At 37.2% G+C, this 23,174-nt stretch overlaps 1 protein-coding gene across 1 annotated transcript in view; it reads left to right on the forward strand.

The window, feature by feature from the left end:
- Nucleotides 1-23,174, forward strand: part of Khdrbs2 (KH RNA binding domain containing, signal transduction associated 2) — a 461,510-nt gene that overhangs the window by 225,288 nt on the left and 213,048 nt on the right. Inside the window, exon 4 of the mRNA XM_051153015.1 lies at nt 3,927-4,073. Within this exon, the coding sequence (XP_051008972.1) occupies nt 3,927-4,073 (147 nt within the window). The remainder of the gene's footprint in view (nt 1-3,926; nt 4,074-23,174) is intronic.

A 23,174-nucleotide genomic window follows, 5' to 3' on the forward strand; every position in this document is an offset into this window, starting at 1 on the left:
AGATCCCTTGGGCATTAAGAAGAAAAGCCTGCAAAAGCACTTTAGTAATTTATAACTCTTAGGATAAAATATGGCAATAATGATTGCTAAAGTAAAAACCAAAGTATAAAGCTTCGTATACTGTACATAATGCATTTTCAACTTTTCTATTATTTAGTCTGTTTGCATCACTAGAAAAGCTACTGTGGGAAATTTATCTGCATCTTAGAAGACATGAACTCCTTTGTTCATATGTAATTTTGTATATTGTTTTGAACATAAGGTGTATATGATGAAAACATTTAGCAATAGTGAAGTATGATTTCTGATTGATGTGTGATTCTTATTACCAGTTTCTGCATTTTTTGGGCAAATACCCCAAATAGTGAATCAAACTTTGTCAAACTTATATGCTAACACATGGAAAACCTAGGGTTACTAACCCTGGTTATCGTAAAGCAGTCTGGATTGGTTAACTGTCATACTATTTCTTTTTTCTACATAATATGGCCATGTCCTAACATACTGGGAGTGACAGCCTTAGAAATTATTCAAACTTTACAGCTTAGGAAAGTGAATTTAGTACAATAGGTGAAATGTGTATGTGTGTCCTTCCCTGAACTGAAAACATAGATTCCTAGTTGGTTAAGGGTGCAGGACATTAGAAGGGTGCATAAGATTCAACCTTTTATGCTGTCATCAAGGTCCTTATTAGAAAAAGAAGAAGCCAGAGCCCTCTGTGTGCCACTTCACAATACAGAGCATGGCTGACTGTGGGCGTGGCAGATCATCCTGCCCACAGGTTCAGTAGTCTAATGTGTGAGTCATCTATCCAATGTATTTTACTATTTCATGCTGAAGAATCTAAGACACAAAATTATAATAATTTTTCCTCATATTTCCAAAATATTTTAATTTTGAGTTTAACTTTCATCCAAGAATATAACTCTTTAATATGTTATTCATTAATTAACCTGATAACCTAAGTCACACATTCCCCCTCTCATCAAAGCAACATTTTATTAGTACCTTCAGAGATAATATCCTCTCAAATGAATTAAATGTTAAAAACATACAGTTGACCTAAAAATGTGGCTTTGTAGTAAAGAACAATCACATTCCAGAATCCAAACACTTAAAATAAAACTATAACCAAGTGATTTGCTACCTTCAAAAGTTGGAAAAGGTTTTGCTTCTCTGATATTAAAAATATGACAGGGACTTATGCATGAAACTTATCTGCATTACCAAGTGTCCTCTCTACATGACAGTCTACAGCTGACTTGCTCCTTTATCAGTTGTTGTATTATTTGTGTGTGGTGGGAGAAGAGAAGACAACTTAGGTTGTCTTGTTTCCGGGATGAAATGATAACGATCACACAATTAAATATCTAAGCTCAAATACCACATATTAAAAAAAAGGCTCAAATACCACATAATTGAAATGTCAACTTGCTACAGTGAAGAATCTCAACTGAGGAATTATGTCAGCTAAGGCTGTGGGCATATCTGTGAGGTTGTCTTGATTGTCAGTTGATCCAGTCCACTGTGGGTGGCACTATTCCCAACACTATGTCATAAACCATATAAGAGAGAAGAAAGCTAGCTAAGCCAGCAAAGAGGCAAAAGGCATCATGGATGCAGTTTTAATTTTAGCTTTACTCTTGCTGAGTAAGTGTGTGTGGTGTGGTGTGTGTGTGTGTGTGTGTGTGTGTGTGTGTAAGAACAGAAGAGCTGGTGGGACAGGTGAATGTTAGCTGCCCAATATGGATTCTGGGAGCCCGGTTTCTGACCTCTGCCAGAGCAACAGGTGCTATTAAGCACTGAGCTATCTTTCCAGAATCCTTAACATTTTTCCACATGTGTAAGCATACTCTTCGTTATTCCCATGTATTATCTCATGTTTGTAATGATGGTGAATTCTACTCTAGTGTAGAAGCCAAAAGGAGACAATGCCAACAGCAGCATCTGTAAAAAAAATACAGAGGAACACATATCTACTTCCTGTGATGACCATCTGAAAGCATCCCGTGCCTTCTATTGCTATTGTTGATGACTAGCTCATGTCCTAGGGCTGGGGAGATGGCTCAGTGGTTCAGAGCACTTTCTTCTTTTATAGTGAACCTGGGTTCAGCATCCAGCACTCACACAGTGGCTCACAACCATCAGGTCTCTAGTTCCAGGGTATCTGTTACCCCCTTATTGACCTCCGTGGGCAACAGGCATGGAGGACTTGGTGCACATACATATATTTAGACAAAATATTCATACACATAAAAGAAAAATAAATAAATCTTATAAAAAGCTATCCATGCATTCTTGGAACTGTATTGTCCGTCTAAGCAGGGTGCATCTGAATTCGTATAAAAAATTTTAAAATTTATGTATGTCTTATTAACCACTGAACCATCTCTCCAGCCTCTGAACTTATTTTTTAAGTCATATTTTGGAATTACTTTATTAACTAGTGTGTTTTTAAAAACCCTTTTTATACATCCTTAGTATAGATTATCCCAAACAAGAATTTCTTTCTTGCTCCAGCCCCAACCCCGACATTTTCACTTAATTCCAAGTATTCCCCCTTCTTTCTTATTACCTGTATTCTCCCTACCTCTTGGCTCCCCCATACTGCTGTACTTCTCCCTGCTTAAGTTGTTTCACTCCCCTAATATTCACTGATTCAGTTTTTCTTTATCTCTGATCTGCTATCTTCTTCTGTTCACATATGCCTCTTGCCAATAGTTTTTCTTCTTCCTAAAAGTTTCCTAACTTTTGCTTGTGTTGCAACTTAAACATGCAAAACAAAGGATTTGCAGTTAGGATTCACATATGCGAGCCAGATAGAGAACCTGTGGCATCTGTCCTTCTGGGCCTCATGCATTAGAATCTTTTCCTGTTCTATCCATTTGCTTCAAAAATTAGCTGGTTTGGTTTTCTATATACAACTGAGTAATATTGCATTGCATATATGTAGCATATTTTAGTGACCCCTTTACCTATGAACAGCTAGGTTAAATACATTTTCTAGCTAGTGCGAAAAGAGCAGCAGTAAACAGGAATGTGCGAGCATCTTTGTAATGATATAAAGTCCTTCGGGTATCTACCATGGCATATAGGGCCACATGACAATTCTAGCTTTTGGGAAACTTCCAGGCTGTTTTCCAAAGTGGCCACACTAGTTTTCAGTCCTACCTACAGCATAAGATGCCCCAAGTTGTCCTATCCACACATGTAGTTTTGTCATTTGTATTCACAATGATGACCATTCTGACTAGGGTGAGATGGCATTTTACAGTAGTTCTAATTTTTGTTTCCCTGATGGCTATTGGTGTGGGTGTTTTTAAAAGTGTTTTCTAGCCCCTTGTATTTCTTAAGCAAAGTTTGTTTCATTTGAAATTCTTAGATTATGGCTTTTTGGTTTGTTTTGGGGGGTTGTGTTTTTTGTTGTTTTTTTTTTTCTTTTTCTCTGTGATAATTTTGTAATGGAGGAATTGGCTGAAAGATGAGCCCTTATTTCCCACCATTATTTTATATAACCAGCTACAAATATTAAAGGTCTGACTTTTTGCAGAACTCAATGGTAATCTACCTATTATTTGAAAAGTACTTTACAACAGACACAAAAGAACCTTGTCCTTTAAAAACTTAGCGATATATGTGCAAGAATTAACAGCACTTAAGTGTCTTCCCCTCACAGAGTTAACATTTCATCTAGCCAATTAAAATCTGTTGTGGGTGTTAACTATGGTGGTTTTTTTTTTTTAATCCAACATTGAAGAATGATTTGAAAATCGTTAACTGGCTTGCAGCAGATTTTTCTCTCTCAGAGAGTTTCTCTCTACTTTTGGAAAAGCTGCTTAGATTGTGGCCCTTTGTCATATTCTCAGGAAATGGTAAATCAATGCAAAATGAGTGGATCCATATTTCTAAATATAACCTCCTCACAGGAAGAAGAGCTGAGGAAGAGCGGGGAGGCCAAGTATGCCCACCTGAGTGACGAACTGCATGTATTAATTGAAGTGTTTGCTCCACCCGGGGAAGCTTATTCACGGATGAGTCATGCCTTGGAAGAGATTAAAAAATTCCTTGTTCCTGTAAGTGACTTTTGATTTTACATCCAGTTTCTTATCTGTTTTTATTTTTAAATTGTGCCTTTGATCATTGAGTTTTGAAGGAAAATGCATTTTTCCCATTAGTGATGAATGTGTAGATTTGGAGAAATAGGGCACACGAGGCATTTGTTAGAAAACCTGGCTGTTGGCTCTTTCTCCTCATCTGGCAAAAGTATTCCTCACCAGCCTGTTGCATAGTAAACACCACTCCACTGCCAGAAAGAATAATAGAAACATGCCACCAATAATACTTTATTTATGTCACCTTTACCTATTTTAAGCCTCTGACATGTATTTTGATAATTCATAATTAGTATAAGAAGTATAGTTTAAAAAGGATGAGATTGACTTTGTGCTATTTATAGTAAGGCAATGACAGTATTTTAAAATAAATGCTTTTATGTGATACTATGTCAGGTGCTGGCTTATACAGATATGTATAAGATAATATTAATAAAGGCAGATTAACATTGACTTAAAAAGTTAGGCATATAAACTCAATGTGCAATGGGAGGATAATGGAGGACGCTCATTTTTAAGATGGCAAACTCAACTATACATTGAATAGAGTTATTGCCTAAGAAATAGAAGAAGGCAAATGCATGAAGTCTTAAGACTGGCAATGGAGCATTCTAGAAAAAGGTCTTTCAGTAGGAATCCTGTCATGAGTCTTAGGACTGAGATACTGAGAGAATGCTAAGTAAAGTCCCAGGTTGATCTTGGAAAAATCCTCAGCCCAGAGAATGTATGTCAGAGATTAATCTGTAAATGAGCACACTGGAGATTAGTGCACTCAACAAAAGAGGAGTGTTGAACATTGGAAAGGACAATAAAAATCAGAGAATTTCCTCATGGTAAAAGCATTACAATTTGAGCCACCTTTTCTAGCTAAATGCCCAATTCAAACATTAATCTTTGTCAAGACACAGTTACGGACTAAGTTATGTATGTCTTAACCACATGTGCACAGTTACTTTTTGAGTCTCATCTGGAGACCTTCATAAATAGATTTTATTCTTAAGATTGGTGATCCTATATCCTTTCTTTTGCTTTCAAAAGAAATATTTGATGCTAGGCTGAGTAAGGCATCATAGATAAGCAGAGACCAGATAGACGTATGTGTAGTGAGACAGGGTCTGCTTAGATCACAGGCTCATTGTATAGTTTTAGCTGAGTTACTGAAATGTCTAGAGCATCAGTTTATGGATCTTTAAAATAAAATGATCATAATTTATTCAGTCACAACTAAATGAATTTCAAACATTATAATTCATGCAAAGGAGATTAAAAGCAAGAAACTACTATAGAAATTGATTTTTAAAAATCTGTTATAGTAGAGAGACATATAGAAGACTTTCTGAGGTAAAATGTGTTAGACACAGTAATATGTCATTTTTTTGTTACGAGTAACATATATTTGAGACTATGAAATAATTATGATATTTCTACCTTTCCTTTCCTCCTCCCTCCAACCCCTCCCATATACTCTTCCCTACTTTACTTCAAATTCATGGTGTTCTTTCATTAGTTGTATTTATGTATATGTATATATATATATGTATATATATATATATTCGTAAATATAACCTCAATCTATAGAATGTTACTTTTAATAAGTCTTTGATACATATATATTGAACAGAGAATACAGGGTATGTTAGCCCCCTTTATAGTAAATGTACATGGTGTGTATCACTTTCTCATATATTGTACCTTCTAATTACTTTATTTCTACTTTATCCACTGAAAAATAAATGTTTGACATAGTGAGCAATTTATATCTGGGCAAACATGTGTCTTTATCATTTAACAAAGTGGTTCACAAATTTTCAAATGCTGCACCACTTTATTTCAGTTCCTCATATTGTGGTGGCCCCAATAACAAAATTATTTCTGTTGCTATTCAGAACTTTAATAATTGTAATATTATTATGTGTTTTCTGATAGCCTTAAGCAACCTCTGTGAAAGGGTTATTTGACCCCTCAAATGATTGCTACCCACATGTTGAGAGTCACTATCTAGCACCTTACTAACAGTGTTTGTCTGATTGTAGTCTTACTGTTGAATTCAGCAGAAACACATGTAAGAAAAATGCAGCTAGGCCACACTTGAGATCCATGTGGCTGGACTCCACCCTGCCCCGTCCACTCCTGTGATTTCCTCTCTGTAATCCAGTTGTCTCGTCCTCCTGTTGTTACTTTCTTTAGCTTTTGTTTATGCAACATAGTAGCTAACTGCTAGGTACTCCTAGAGCCTTTGAAGATTCCTCTTAAAAATGTTAGCACGCTATTCCCTTCTCCTTCAGCATCTTCTCAAACCTTATATGTGTAGAAATGTCTTCAACTACAAATATAAAGTAACTTCCTCAGTTGCCTTCTTTCACACGGTGCTTTTGTGACAGGTTTATGGCACCAACGACAACTCTATTTAACACATTGATTTATTATCCTTTATACTATATTTATTTCTCTCATTGTATTTATTATGTTTAGATCTTATATAGCAAGATGATAGGTAGGTAGATAGATTAGATAGATAGATGAGAGATATATAGATAGACAGAAAGATAGATAGATAGATAGATAGATAGATAGATAGATAGAATGATAGAACAAGCTCTTTTATGGTTTGTTTACCAGTTAGAGCAAGAATATCCCGAAGGTTTGGTTGAGGATCTCTCTCCTAATACTTTTTATAGCCTATACCATTTGTGACAGTCCTCTGACTGATTTTGTTTTCATTCTTGCCTTGTTTCGCTTCAGGCAAAGGATAGTATCTATTTACTTTAACTATCACCAGAACCACAAAAGAGCTAAAACAAACTGATATATATGATATATTGTATATAAGTGTATATATATATATATATATATATATATATATATATATATATATATATATATATACACACAAAACCTCTCAGCTGTTCATATTTCATGTGATATTTCAGTTCAGATGATAATAACATAGCTGGTCATCAATATTTATAAATATCAGAGGTGAAGATTCAGAAAAGGTAGGTGAACTCTAGAACAATACAGAAGACTAGTGTAGACTAGGACCCCAACACTCATCTGACATCTTGTTTCTCTGTAAAATTGTATCTTTCCATTGTCAGGAGTTTTCATCATCCTCTTGTTATGTTAGGTGTAATTACTAAGCCTGTTCTATGCCCAGAGGGTACAGCCATCAAAACTACCAGCATGAGCATGAGTAATTCCTAATGAAATATCTGAAGTCTTTAGGATGGTAGAAATCAGCTCTGCTTCTGCAGTTAAGTTAGTTGCTGAAGAAGTAATTACTATTGTCTTGGTGGTCACTGTTCAGACACTGCAGTATTACTAAAGTAAGTAGACAGAGTAGTCACTGAAAAATCATGTGAATACTTCCAGTTTCAAATATGTGATGTTTTAGTCAGTAAAATATTATTGAATTGAACATTACCTATTTCAAATTCTTAATGTTTTAAGAATGAGCTAGCTCTGCCAAAAATATTGTTCATTAACTTGCCTTAAGATATAGATTGTTCCTCTATAGTAAATGTTTCAATTCTAAATTTTTGTAATTTTTGCTTCAGTGATGAACAAGGGTCCATTTTACCCCTGAAGCTGGAAGAACTGGATGTAAGTGGCCACTGTTCTATTTGGCAGTGTTCCTTCCAGTTGTAATTTAGGTATCAGTACACCAGCATGTTTTGTCTGGGTGATGGCTTGCAAAATTTTAGGGAGCAAGATTCATGCTAAAGATTGTGTCAGAAATTCCTTAGAAACCCAAATTAATATATATATATATATATATATATGTATATATATATATATATATATATATATATATATATATTTCCTAACTCTAGTCAGAGTGTTAAATCAAAATAATGATAATATTCTATGTTGTTAAATTGACTAAGGTTCAGTTTGCATTAAATGAATTTGGCAATTGCAAATGCTTAATCATTAACCCATGACTGAAATGTAAGACATCTCTTCCTAACTACAAAATATGAGGTATTCAAAATCCAGTTCATGCATGCAGTGGGATGGTGTAGCAGTTAAAGGCACTTACCCAGAAGCCTGAGTCCCACCCATGGAACCAACATAAAGGTGGAAAGAGAGAATCAACCTCGCAAAAATAGTCCTCTGAACGCCAAATGTATGCTGCGGCATGTGCATATACATAGCAGTCACATAAATAATTACAAGTAACAACTGTTACAATAATTTATTATCACCTAGTGTGTGCCCACACATTTTCCATAGAAGAGATGAAAAGTAAGCCTCCACACAAACAAGAAATTAGTCCAAGATAACCAAAAAAATAGACAGAACTGACCTAAATAAGAAGTCATAATATGGAACCTTATCAGAATCTACAAACTTGACAGTTCTCTGTCTTGCTTCACTTAAGCTTCATATGGTGTTGACCAAAGTTTCCTGTAAAGGAAATAGGTAGGTTCGTAGCTGGGTAGGAAGGTGTGTAGATTCGTGCATATGTACACACATTTCATTTTTGCCTTTGTATAGTTGTATATTTCTTTTACTAGTCTCATAAATAGGACCTTTAAGTTAATTCAATCCAGAGGGAAAAAAATTTATCTGTGCCCTTTCACTGGAGTGTGGTTGACTTACCAGGATTTATACTCTAAGAGAAAATCGGCTGCTTCTCTCTCTGTTGTATTAGTGGCCAGTAGCTCCTCAGCTAGGACTTCATGTCCACCTTCCTTCTGCATGCTAGGATCATGTCTGACTTGGGCATGGATGGGTCTGGTACATCCTGTCATGACCACCATGATTTTATACGTGCAGCTGCCCTCCTGTTTCTGGAAGACCCTGTTTCTTGAGGTTATGCATTCTCTCTTCCCTTTTACAATGATCTCTCACCCTTGGGAAGAGGGCATAAATCACTTAGGACTGAGCGTTTCACAGACTATCTAGTTGTGGGCCTCAGCTGTAATCACCACATACTGCAGATAAAAGCTTCTCTGAGAGATAAATTGACATATGGATATAAGGATAACTCACTACAGGTCAGTTGAACACTATGTGCAGAATAACACTGGTAGGTTGTGACTATCAAAACAAGTAATATTAATTTCTCAAATAACTAATAATGAGAAGGAACAGTGTGGAAATATGGAAATGTCTAGGAGTATATTCTGAATTATAAAAGACATATGAATTCTTTAATAAAGATGATTTAGGGATGCATCAAACAAATACTAAATAATATCATTATTTTGTTGTTTCTTGTTACTCATATACTTGTTTATATAGATATGTATATCCATGGACCATTCCCGGTTCATTCCTCCATTATATTGGACTATATATTGGACTATAATGTTGTTAGTCATACTTCATGAAATGGGGCATTTACATTTATTAGAAAGCCATACTGGAAACTTATAGAGAATTTGAATGCAGAAAAAATTAGTTTTTCTTCTTTACGATCAAAACACAGGAGGGTAAGCAGATGGGCAAGAACTAGAAAACTAGGAAGGTATTTTCAGTATATATTGAAAGAAGAATCTGTATTTTTATGTCCTAAACATCTGAATAACATTTTGGAGCATGCTGAACATAAAACACTACCCATAAATATTTTCTGAAAATAAGTTTAGTTATATAATACATGCCTATGTAGCACCACCATGAGTTCCATGATGAATTTTTATTTCAAAAGGAATTTACATCAGTGACTTATGAAGGTGAACATGTAGGAGAAAGGATGCCTTGAACAAGAGCCCACGAGCCAACGCAAGTGACGTTAGTATGTGGGGAGACATAGAAGATGGGAGGTGGCATGCCTGTGTGCTCCCTGAGATCAATATTTTATTGCATCCTCAGCCTACAGACACGAGGGTTTCCAGCTGCAGGACATTATGTAACCTTAGGTGCAGTAAGGAAAGCACAACCCATAAGCTGGCACCAGTCCGCCGGTGTCATGGTGAGTAAATATTACCTAGAACTTCCTCAGACTGCTCTTGTGAAAAGCATTCTCTCCTTATGTCAGAAATCATAGTGTAACCACAAGGGAGCTGATGGAAGTAAGCAAAGAGCTGAAGGAATTTATGTAATCTTACCTGCTCAGCAATGCCTCCTCTGTTGCTATGGTACTATGATCCTATTTTCATTTTTATTGGAAAAATGTATTATCATCTAATATTATAAGTTTTAATCTATGAATATGAAAAATATCACAACTATGACTTCAAACGTAGATAAAAATCATTATTATTTTTGAGAAGAAATATACTAAGGGTATGTTTATAGTTTCTGAAATTGAAGACTACTTCGGCATTCCTAATAATGTAGCATAGAATGCAGGAAAAAAAAGAAGCAGGAAATAAATACTAAATGAGATACTTATTTTCACAGTGTAGAAAACAAGTGTCCATATAGTCAAATGCTCATTTTGTTGTAATGGTGGTAATTTATGAATACAGAATTAGCATGGGCTTTGCATTCTTACCCCCAGTGTTTTCACTGGATGTGACAGCCTGGCATTTTGAAGTTCCCAATATATAAGAGCTCCTATTGTTTTTTAGTTGTTCAGAATAATTGTTTTCATTTCTTTTGTGCACATGTATGTAACCTTCCTTTTCTCTCTCTCTCTCTTCTCTCTCTCTCTCTCTCTCTCTCTCTCTCTCTCTCTCTTCCCTCTCTCTCTCTCTCCTCGCTCTCTCTTCTCTCTCTATCTCTCCTCTCTTCCTCTCCTCTCGTCTCTCTCTCTCCCTGAGCATGTGTGTATGTGTGTGTGTACATTTCTGTGCCTTTACATACATATGGATTTGTATGCCATATGTTGATATCAGGTGTCATTTTCAGTTGCTCTCCGTCTTATTTTTGAGAGACTCTTCCTGAACAAGGAACTCACTGATTTGGCTAACTTGGATGGCCAGAAAACACCAAGAATCTTCCTGTTTGTCCCCTTATCAATACACCAATACTAGGATTACTAGAATTGAACATGCTATGCTCAAGTTTACATTGATGCTGGAAATCAAACTCAGAGCCTCATGGTTAGACAGCCAGTATATGCTGAGTGAGCCCGTCTCCAACACCAGCCCACATTTCCTTGTTTCCATTGTGGCCATGAATATGTCCTCATGAGTTACTTCATCCACACTAGGTAGCTTTATATTCACTTTAATTGCTTCTTTAGTTCTGTTAGTCACCAACACAAAGCCTTCACAGCATTCCCAAAATGTTGTCTGTGTTGTCAAAGTCTTATAAATTGTACCAAATAATCTGCAATCCCAGAATCTCACTTGTTAGTATTATCATATACACAACAACCCCTTTACAGCAGTGGTTCTCAATCCTCCAAATATAGCTATATACATATAATATATATAATATGTAATATATAGTACATTAAAATTTTCTTTAGAGCAATGGTTCTCAACCTTCCTAATGCTGCCACCCTTTGATACAGTTCCTCAGGTTGTGGTGACCTCCAACAATAAAATTATTTTCATTACTACTTCATAACTGTAATTTGGGTACTGTTATGAATCATAATATAAGTATTTGATATGCAAGACATCTGATATGCCACCCCTGTAAAAGTCACTCACTACCAAAGGGGTTGCAAGCCACAAGTAGAGAACCACCACATTAGATAATGAAACGTAAATGTTACTTAATACTTCAGCTCCTTCTCTCTTCCTTTCTCGTCCTTCATTTCTCTTTTTCTCTTCTTTCTTTTATCTTTTGAGGCAAGATGTCTCTAAGTATCCCACAACATTCCCAATCATTCTGTGTAGCACAGACTGACATTCAGCTCAAAACCTTCCTACCTCACTCTCCTAAATATTAGGATTAGAGACATGAGCCACGCATCATACTAATTGTTCTTCCTATAGTAGGCAAACTGAGTCAGCACCTGGCACCTACAATAAAAGTGTTCTTCCACTGACTTGTGCTCTAAATTACTAGTTGTCCTATACCTTTCAATATGAAGAAGTCTTCCCAAACAAGCGGGGGCGGGAGGAAGGAACCAAGAAGGCTATTGTCAACTTGGTGAGAAATCATTCTTTTCTTTTAATTTTTTCAGATTATGATATAACTCTATCATTTCTGCCTTCTCTTTCCTTTCTCCAACCTATATCAAATATGTAGCATATTTTGCAAGCATGACATATTGTCGGTCAAAGGTTTTATGGCTATGTTTCTGTCCATGTTTCTGTTTTGGTAACCTGCAAAGTACCTCCCTACATCAAAGGCACTAGAACATAGGAATAACAGCTCCATGTAGGCACAAACTCTACTCCTTGTTCAATGAATTGTGAGGGCGTTGACCTTGGCAGTGAGGCCCAGGTGTTAGGTTGTGGAGGGTATATTTTTGTCTTTTTAAGAGCCTGGATTTTTTCATGATTGCCACAAGACCGCCTAGGCCAACAACGCAATTGAGTAAAAACCCCCCCACCATTGTAAACCTCACCTGGCTATAAGAGATGACCAGATGAGACTCCACATTACTCGTTACCAGGAATACTCCCTAGCATCACCTTCACAGATTCCAGACGTTTCCACTGCACTATGTTTCCACACCACTCCCCAAATTCTACAGTTCCAGTTCTAGGCACCCCCCCACTCTTTGCCTATACCCTACTCCCTATGCCATATCCAGCAGTTCTTCTTCCCTCTGACCTATATCCCATGCATAAAATCTATGATTTCCCTCTCCCAGGCAGATTCAATGCATCTCCTCTCCCCCAAATCCTTCCTTTTTACCTAACCTCCCTGAACATATGGATTGTATCTTGGTTATCATTCACTTATCATTTTATATCCCCCTAGAAGTGAATACATACCAAAATAATCTTTCTGGCTCTGGTTTACCTCACTCAGGATATTTTTTTTTCTAATTCTGTCCATTATCCTGCAAATTTCCTTTTTAAAAAAAACATCTAAGTAATGGAATCTCTCTGATTCCATTTCCTTTTCCATTCCTCTGTTGAAGGACATCTACGTCGCTTCCAATTCCTGGCTATTATGAATAAGTCATCAATGAATATTATTGAACAAGCATCCTTATGGTAGGGTGAAGAATCCTTTGGGTATATGGCCAATAGTAGTATACTCAGATATTGAAGTAAATCAATTCCCAACTTTCTGAGGAACTACCATATTGATTTCCATAATGGCTGTACACGTTTGAATCTCACCAGCAACGAAGTCATGTACCCATTACTCCACATTCCTGCTAGCATGAGCTGTCACTTCTGTTGTTAAACTTAGCCATTCTAGCAGTTATAAGATGAAATCTGAAAGTAGTTTTGATTTGCATTTTCCTGATGACTAAATGTGGTGGACACTTTTTTTCAGATTGTTTGCTTACCTATCTACACCATTTTTAAATTGAATTATTTGTTTTTTGATATCTAATTGTTTGAATTTTTGTATATTTTGGCTATTAGTCTTCTCTTGGTTATGGAGTTAGTAAAAAACCTTTTCCCATTTTGTGGCCTGCTGCTTTGTCCAACTGACAATGCCCTTTGCCTTACAGAAAATTTTCAGTTTATGAGGTCCCATTCATTAATTGTCGATTTTATTGCCTGTGCTATTGGTGTTCTGGTCAGAAGGTCATTTCCTGTAACAGTGTAGTCAGTCCTATTCCCCACCCTCTATCAGGTTCAGTGTATCTGGTATTTTATTGAAGTCTTTGATTCTCTTGGACTTGAGTTTTGCTGCAGGGTGATAAAGATGGACCTACTTGCATTCTTCTACATGCAAACATCCAGGCTTACTACCATCTTTTGTTGAAAACACTGTCTTTTTTTCCCAATGTGTATTTCTTGCTTTTTCAAAAATCAAAATCCAGGTGTCCATTGATGCATGTATTTGTCTGTTTTTGCTTTTTTATTATTTAATTAATTTATTCCGATTACAGCTCACTTGTTATTCCATCACTTCTATACTCCCATTCCTCCCTCCCTCCTGCTTTCACCTTATTCCCCTCCCTCAGGTGTAAGACAGAGAGGGACCTCTCCCCCACTATATGGTCATAGGCTATCAAGTCTCATCTTGGTAGCCTGCTTATTTTTTTGTTGAGTGCCATCAGGCCTCCCCAACAAGGGAGAGAACAGAGTTCATGTCTATTTTTATGAAAATACCGTCAGTTTTATTACTATACCTCAGAAGTACAACTTGAAATCTCAGGAATAGTGAGACCTCCAGAAGTTCTTTTATTGTTCATGAATGTTTTAGCTATATTAAATTTTTTTCTTTCTTCCATATAAGTATGATAATTGTCCTGTCAAGCTCTGTAAAAATTGTGTTGGAGTTTTTTGGGGGGAATTGCACTGAATCTGTAGACTGTTCTTGATAAGACAGCCCTTTTTTTCTGTTAATCCTATTGATCCATGAGCATGAGAGATCTTTTATCTCCTAATATTTTCTTCAATTTCTTTCTTCAAAGACTTAAAGTTTTTTTCTGTTTTCCTTTATTTTATTTTATTATACATTTATATTATTAAACATATATGCAATAAACTACATACAGCAAGAAGGACTGTGAAACAATTAGGAATTATATAAATGTTAACATTCATAGTGTTTTGCCTATTTGTATTTGGCAACCGTGGAGAAAACATCTTTCGTATCTTGGTGAGTCTACAATTCTGAATGTAAATCAAAATCTACCATATCTCATATCTATCAACCTAAAATCTTCTAGCTAGACCTAAAAACATCTTAACCCCTAAACAAATAAGCTTAATTGTAAAACTAAGCTATTTGATCTTCAACCCCACCTGAGACTTGAGAAGGAATAAATTTAACTATTTGAGTAAACCGGAAGTTCAAGTTAACAGCATTCAAAATTAGAAAACAGCAGTGATAGTTCACTGGATAAAGTCTTCAAAACCTCAGAGACCTACAGAATATGGAATTTAAAGATATTTTTATGATTTTAAGAGATCATTTAACAATAAGACAGGTTAACTCCTGGCAACATCCAGCCTACCTCAGAAGAGATGATAAGCATCAAAGAACCTCCTCATGGAGATGACTTCAAATGTGGCAAACAAGCCACTGGACAAATGTCCTTGTTTCTACTACAGACAGAATTCTGCCTAAAAGTGGGCAAGCATGGGTGCAGGCAGAGTTGATGGACAAACTCAGCCAAGACAGGGTAAGGAAGTACTCAATATGCTTGCCAGATATGCTGGGCCAGAAGGCTGAAGACAATGCTCTAATGTCAGAAAGAGTTTTGAGTGACTGTCAAGACTTGAAACTTTATCACTCAAGTCTTTCACTTGCTTGAATAAAGATATCCCAAAATATATTTTATTATTTGAAGCTATTGTAAAAAGTATTGTTTTCCTACTTTTTGTCTCTTTCAGTTTGTCATTTGTATATAGGAAGTCTCCTGATTTATTTATTTTAATTAATCTTGTATCCAGCTACTTTGTTGTATATGTTTATCACCTCTAGGAATGTGTTTAGTGTCTCTTGCATATACTATCATATAGTCTGAAAATACAGATATATTGACTTCTTCCATTCCTTTTTGTATCCCTTTGATCTCCTTCAGTTGTCTTGTTGCTTTAGCTAAGACTTCAAGTACTATATTAAGTATGTTTCAAGAGAGTGCTTAGTTTTGTTACAACAAAAGCAACAAAAAAACCTTAGACTGAGGAAACCAGGACTGTCTGATGGAAAGACTACTACTTTAATTTTCTCTTAATTTATCACAATTAAGATATGACTTTGATAGCTTTTAGTTTATGGCACTATTCCATGTATTTAATAAATACATAATAGGAATTACTGCTTTCTTCTAGTATATTCCCAGTGTTGATTAAATTTGCATATATTTTAGAATTTATGGGCATTTAAAAAATGATTCTTTTCAGTATGATATTATTTAGGGATGTGTTGTGAGTTTGTGGGTTTCGTTGAAGCATCTGCTATCTTCTGAGTTTGAAGGAACAGTAACCCAGACCTACATGGAAGACTACACTCTGTGTCCATGAACAAATACAGGAAGTACATCGTGTGGAAGAGTTTCAACCTTCTCTGTATAAGCACATTCACTTTGAGTGTTCTTCCTATATGTCTCTTTTCCTTTCTCTCTTTTTCTCTGAGACAGGGTTTCTCGGTGTAGCCTTGGCTGCCCTAGACTCGCTTTGTAGATAAGGCTGGCCTCATACTCAGGGAGCTCCTCCTGCCGCTGCCTCCTCAAGTGCTGGCATCAAAGGCAAATGCCACCGTGCCTTGCACTGTGTGGGCTTCTTATCTGAACCCTTTTCTTCACTTCATTCACAGCAGCTCTCAATCAGATTGCAACTCCTTGAGTCTGAGCTTGTTACTGGGGTTCTGTCCTGCTTTCTCCCTTGTAAGCTTTGAATGTTATTGTTGTTTCTTGTTCCCAAGTTTGTGTTTATCTGGACTTACGATTCAACTTATATGGCCTGGAATATTGCATTTAACTTGAAGTATTTCGCATAAATCTATTTCTTCTCCTAGGTTCACAGATACACTATGACTCACTCTTTCGATGCTGTATAAATTGGCCTTCTCTTCCCTCACTTCCCTTTGTCTCCCTTTTCTTTTTTCAAATTTCAATTATTTTTACCGAAATTTGTTTTTCTCCTTATAAACATAAAGTAAAGAAATCCTACCAAAACCCAATATTTCAAGTGTTACCCAACTGTGCTGTGCTGTATTTGTATGACTTTTATTAATCAGGATATTTAATCGAATTTATTATTATTAAATTGTATGTCTGTTATATTGGAATACACTTTGAAGGGAAATATAATCTGTGCTATACACGTTTGCCTTTAAAATACAGGTACAATAAAATGGGCACATGATCCAAATTTTTTAAATGATAAAAGAAACATAAGTATTATTTTCTTTTAAAATTTACGATATAACTGGACCTAGAACCCTAACAGATGTAGCAGATGGGCAGCTAAGGCCTCATGTGGTTTCCCTACTAAGGGAAGCAGGGACTGTCTCTGACATGAACTCAGTTGCTGGCTTTTTTATCACTTCCCCCTTGTGTATTGCCTTTCTTGGCCACAGGGGAAGATAATATGCTCAGTCCTGGGCTAGTTGATGAGCTGGGTGGTGGCGCTGCCCTTTTCTGCTGAATACGGGAGGGGTAGAACAGAAGAGGAAGAGAAGGTAGGCCAGGAGAAGAGGAGGGAGGGGACTATGATCAGGATATACAACTTTGATAGTTCTTGGGGGGGTTTGTTTGTTTTTCTCTTTTCTTTCTTCCTTTTTTTTTTTTTTTTTTTTTTGGTTTTTCAAGACAGGCTTTCTTTGTGTAGCCTTGGCTGCCCTGGACGTCACGTTGTAGACCAGGCTGTCCTCAAATTCACAGAGATCCACCAGCCTCTGCTCCCAAGTGCCTGGTTCTCAGTTCATTTCTCTATGCCATGGATTTAATAAATTCACATTAGAAATTACCTACTGCATTGCTCAAGTATATTCCCAGTGCTGATTAAATTTGCATATTTATAGAAACTGTGGGCATGTAAAGGAATGACTATTTCTCACTATGGTATTATTTATGGATACGTGGTGGGTTAGACTTTTCTTGAGTTTTGATTTTCATGTTTTAAATTAGTTTTTATTTTCTGACAATTTCACCTTGTAATCTATATTCTGGTTGCACTCATTTTCCTACTCTCTCTGACCTTTGCACATCTACACCAAACTCCTCTCACCCTGACAAGTCCCCATTCTACCTTAGAGTCTTTTAGTTTTGTTTTCGTCTTTACTTGATGTCTTAGTCACTGTTCTATTGCTGTGAAGAGACACCATGATTGAGGCAACTCTTACCAAAGGAAATATTTGTTTGAGGCTTGCTTCTAGCTTTAGAGGTTAGTGGGTCATCATCACGGCATGGAATGTGGTGCTGGAGCTATAGCTGTGAGCTTTACCCTCTGATACATAAGAGAGAGCAACACTGGCCCTAGCCTGGGCTTTCGAAACCTCAAAACTCCCTCATTGTGACAAGCCTACTCCAACAAGACCACAAGTGCTAATCTTTCTGAAGTCGGCTACCAACTTCAATTTGGATGACTAAGCATTGAAACACGTGAGTCTGTATGTGTGTGTGTGTGCGCGTGCATGAGTGTGTGTGTGTGTGTGTGTGTGTGTGTGCGTGAGTGTGTGTGTGTGCGTGCGTGCGTGCGTGTGTGTGTGTGTGTGTGTGTGTCAGGGGCATGCATTCCCATTCAAACCACCATACTTGGTAACCCACTGGGCTTAACATTGGCTGCAGAAGGAAAAAGGGTTTAGAACTATGCACTGGAACCTAGTCATTATGCCACTGAAGACAAAGTCTTCCTCATCAGCAGATCTCCATTGCCAATCCTGTGAGCCTACCCGCCATCTATAACTGTATGTTTAGGGGCTCAGTCATGTGCAGTTGCAGCTTCTGGGAGTTCATGGATTTCAGGGCCATGCCATAGCACTGAGATAACTACCTTCCCATCAACCAAATCTTACATTCTCTCTTCCACAATATTACCTGGGTTTTGGGGCGGGTCATGTGGCTATCCTGTTCAATAACGAGCAGTGAACTGTTACTTGTCCTCAGCACCTTGTCTACCCAGGAGTTTTGGTGTAAACTGTTATCATTCCAGAGACAATTTCCCTTCATTTAGCAGAGATAGGAGTAGGAGAAAGAAGAGAAGACTAGATATACATGTCAGATAACCAAAACAAAGGAGATGAGAAGCCACACTGAAACTTACTACTTTATAAGCAATTGGAAACCTAATTGAAAATAGGATTGGAGGTTTTAAAAGTACTGAAGAGTATATACACAAAAATCCAGTGGATTCACATGCATGGATCCCAGGATAAGGAGTATCAAAACCATAGCATTGGAGAAGAAAGTATAAAAATTCATGACTAAAACTGCCAAAAGATGCAAAATTTATCTTATATTTTTAATTAAATGTGAAAGATTGTGAAAGATAGGTCATTTTGCCTCAAACAGCCTAATGATTATAGCTACAGTGGAAAAGCAAGCTCGCTCACAGTTACATGTTTAACTAAATGAGTATTTTTATCTCATAGTGGGGTAATTTTATCATTACCTTTTGGCAGATTTCTGACTTCCAATTTTCATGTTTAAAATGCTATAAATGCTGTAAGAACTATAGTACATTTAAGACATATTTCATCTAGGGATTTGGTTTGTCCTAATATAAATCATGCCAGTTGGTCTGATGTATGAGGGAAAAAAGTGTGTGACTCTGAATAAACGTGAGAATTTATTTAATATCTGTTGCTAAGTGACCCTAAACTTCTTATCTAAATAATGAAAATATTTTGTGTGGCTAATTATAAGAAGTATGGAGAAAGGTAAAGAAATTTGTTTGTAAATGTTATATTTTAGATTAATACATGATTGTAGCCCAAACTTATAACTCCAATTGAAATGGATTTCTAAACATTTATCATGGTATTAATAGCTCATGTTCAGGCAGTCATGATGGTGAGCCTTTTCTGTGCAAGGGCACACCAATTGGTTATCCAATACCAAGTAATCAGTCCTAAAACCTTACATACAAGTAACATTATTCAGACTGTGCAAAGTGTATTTAGGAACATATGTGTACGTACATATACATGTGTGTATGTAACAACAGCTAATGAAAAAAGAGGCTATGAATTTAAGAGAGTGTGGAGGGGTATATGGTAGGGCTTGGGGGAGGAAAAGGAAAGGGAAATGATTCGGTTATGTTATAATCACAAAAATTAAAGAAATATAAATATAGCTATAGGTAACCTTGGTAGCATCATTTTAAAGGCTACCACTACTTAGTAACCAGAGCACATGCTTCTGGGATATCAAATTTGTCTTTATTCTACACCTAGCAAGCCCAGAAAATATTAGTCTCGCATGCTTGCTACTCAATTGAATATGGTATTTCCGCGGAAGAAAGCAACTGTGGATACTAATGGTGACCTGAAAACTAGACATGTCTTACATCCTAGTTGCTTTCCATTGTCTATTATCAACATTAAGATGGTATGAAGAGTAGAGGCATCTAGCATATCTCTGGCTTCCTCCCAGGCCCAGCACTAGGCTGTATCCGGTCATCTGGAATTTAGTCCTCTTTCCTATTCAAAGTTTTTTTTAAAATCTTTTTATTAATTTATTCTTGTTACATCTCAATGGTTATCCCATCCCTTGTATCCTCCCATTTTTCCCTCCCTCCCATTTTCCCATTATTTCCTTCCCCTATGACTGTTCCTGAGGGGGATTTCCTCCCCCTGTATATGCTCATAGGGTATCAAGTCTCTTTTTGATGCCTGCTATCCTTCCTCTGAGTGCCACCAGGTCTCCCCCTCCAGGGGACATGGTCAAATATGAGGTATCAGAGTTCGTGTGAAAGTCATACCCCCCTCTCCACTCAACTGTGGAGAATGTTCTGTCCATTGGCTAGATCTGGGTAGGGGTTTGAAGTTTATTGCCTATATTGTCCTTGGCTGGTGCCTTAGTTTGAGTGGGACCCCTGGGCCCAAATCTGCCTATCATAATGTTCTACTTGTAGGTTTCTAGGATCCTCTGGATCCTTCTACTTTGCTATTCTCCCATGCTTCTCTCATCTAGAGTCCCAATAGGATGTCCTCCCCTCTGTCCCAGTTTTCTGGTAAGTGAAGGCTTTCTTGGGACATGCCCCGTGGGCTAGTATGCAGATATAAGTGAGTATATGCTTCAAATTTAGAGCGGCAGTGATTTCTGACTGGGCAGCATTTGTGTTGAGGACACTGAGGTGCTAGCACATTACAAAGCATAAAGTCTCACTGAGAATGTAGGGAGGCCCTCACTTTGGTTTTCATTTGGTTTGAGTTCAGCATCCCTTTCTATATTTTTTTTCTATCACTAGTCTAAGAAGACAACACCAAACTATCCCTTTATAAACTGTAACAATACTTAATATACTGTGAACGAATGACAGTAGTTAATAAATCCTACAAAACAGTAGTTGATATTTATGAATTACATATAAAGGCATATACTTGCAATATGACATGAGACACTAAAACATCTCATTATTTCTCAGCATCCAGATGTTTTACCACGCACAGAAACAAAATGTACAGGTACTTTTTAAAAGAATGTTTTTATCTTGCTGGCAGACTACTTTTGCCTGAACACCTGTGTAGAAATCTGCTTGAGCAGTTTTTCTTTGAAACAGACTTCTGCCAATACTGCCTGGCTCATTCATCTGTTATTTGTATTATGACTAGGATGTCAGAATCATTTGAAACCAAGACCAAAACAGTGATTCCTTAATTCATTTCCTGATAGAGCAATGTCTGTAAATCACATTAGCTAATTGAATTCATTAGGAGTTACTTTAAAACCTTCAAGAAATCCAATCACAGCTAGTAACAATAGACTGTGCGTTTCAAGGCACTATTTTTTGTTGTTGTTGTTTTGTTTTTAGCAAACATCTGTCCATAGAAATCAAGAAGATGAGTGATAGGCAGGCTGGTGTCAAAGGGCTGTGCTGGTGAGCATGCACACTGACTTGGCTGAGCAGCTTGCCAAGAGTCTGTGCTCCAGTTTCATGAAATCCGAAGCCCAGCTGGATTATAGTCTGCAAGCACCACTCTGGCACAAACCTGTGCCTGCACCATCAGCTTCCATGCCTCCCAACTCATAGGAATTGACACCCACAGTGGGAACAGCTACAGATGCTTGTCTGCATTTTTTTAATATTTTACATTATTTTTTCCCCACTATTTCTGTGATAGGTGTGAATTTGGAGGGAGCCTTGGTGTCTCTGTTAAGTGTCATTTGGATTCACCCTTGGTCATCTCCACAAATGACCCATATGCAAATGAACTGCAGGTCAAGGTGGTGAAGTACAATTTATTGCTGGGTACTAGAAGGAAAAAAAGTACAGACAGGAGCCTAGAGTTCACCTTACTTATTATTACAGGGCACAGAGTCAGCTGCAAACAGAATTGGGATGGGCCATCCATATGACAACAGAACTGGAAACTTAATACCTTTTCTTTAGTGCAACAAATGTGAATAGCTAGACATTATGGAGAAATAAAGAGTATTTCCCTCAGCCTCAGTGTTTAAGAGTAGTTTAGAAATCATTCTAATGCAGAGACTGTAAGAGCTATCTTCTCTTGTTATCAAGAAAAAGCTTTTCAGTTGCATTTCTCAGTGTCCTTATATCATCTTTAATATCAGCCAGGGGGATGAAAATACGCATACCTAGATATGATGAGATTAGAGAGCTTTCCTTAATGTAGAGCATGGCATTTAGTGGGTAGTTTGTGGACAATTCACTCCACAGTATGAGAAAAGGAAAAGAGGCAATGTGGCCAATGACCTTCAGATACACGGCCCGCAGTCACGCCATCCATCAAGCTGAATCCTTTTAGTCTCTTAGAGAACTCTCACAAATAATCTATGCCCTATTTTATTTATTTGCTTATTTCTTTGTTTTATTTAGTGTTAAAGGTTGGACCTAGGGCCTTGTTTATGCTAAGCAAATGCTGCAGCACTAAGCCACAAATGCAGCCCCTGTACTAGCCTGTAAAGCCCAGCCTTCTCCTCCATGACCCACCCCCTCCTCCAGACGTTCAGAGATGGTTGCAAAAGAGGGGAAAGACAGACTGTAAGAGCCAGAATGGTGGGTGACTGCAAATAAAAATAGTGTTTTCTGGACGTACCAGGGCAGCTGCACTTACGAATTCAACAATAGTTGTGATAGATTGTATAAGACTTCTGCAAGCTCAAGCCAGACAAAGCCCAGGCATGGAGTGAGAAGATATCCAAAAGACCCCATTCCTTCATGAAAAGCTGTTGACAAGTGACAGCTTTGGGAGAAGGAGAGTTGGGTTTTGATAAGTGTGTGACATGCCTAAAAATGGCATAACACCCATGTGTAGATGGGCAGGGCAGTGCACATTGACCTGGATAGGTTAAGGGAAACAAACACAATTAAGAGGACACAAGTTGCGTAGGGGAGGTGGGTTGGTAAATCTAGAAGGACTCAGAAAATGCAAGGTCAGTATGATCAAAACATATCGCATGAGATGCTCAAAAAACTGATGCAAATATTTAAAATATTT

The sequence above is a fragment of the Acomys russatus genome, chromosome 11 (assembly GCF_903995435.1).
Source record: "Acomys russatus chromosome 11, mAcoRus1.1, whole genome shotgun sequence".
NCBI lineage: Eukaryota > Metazoa > Chordata > Mammalia > Rodentia > Muridae > Acomys > Acomys russatus.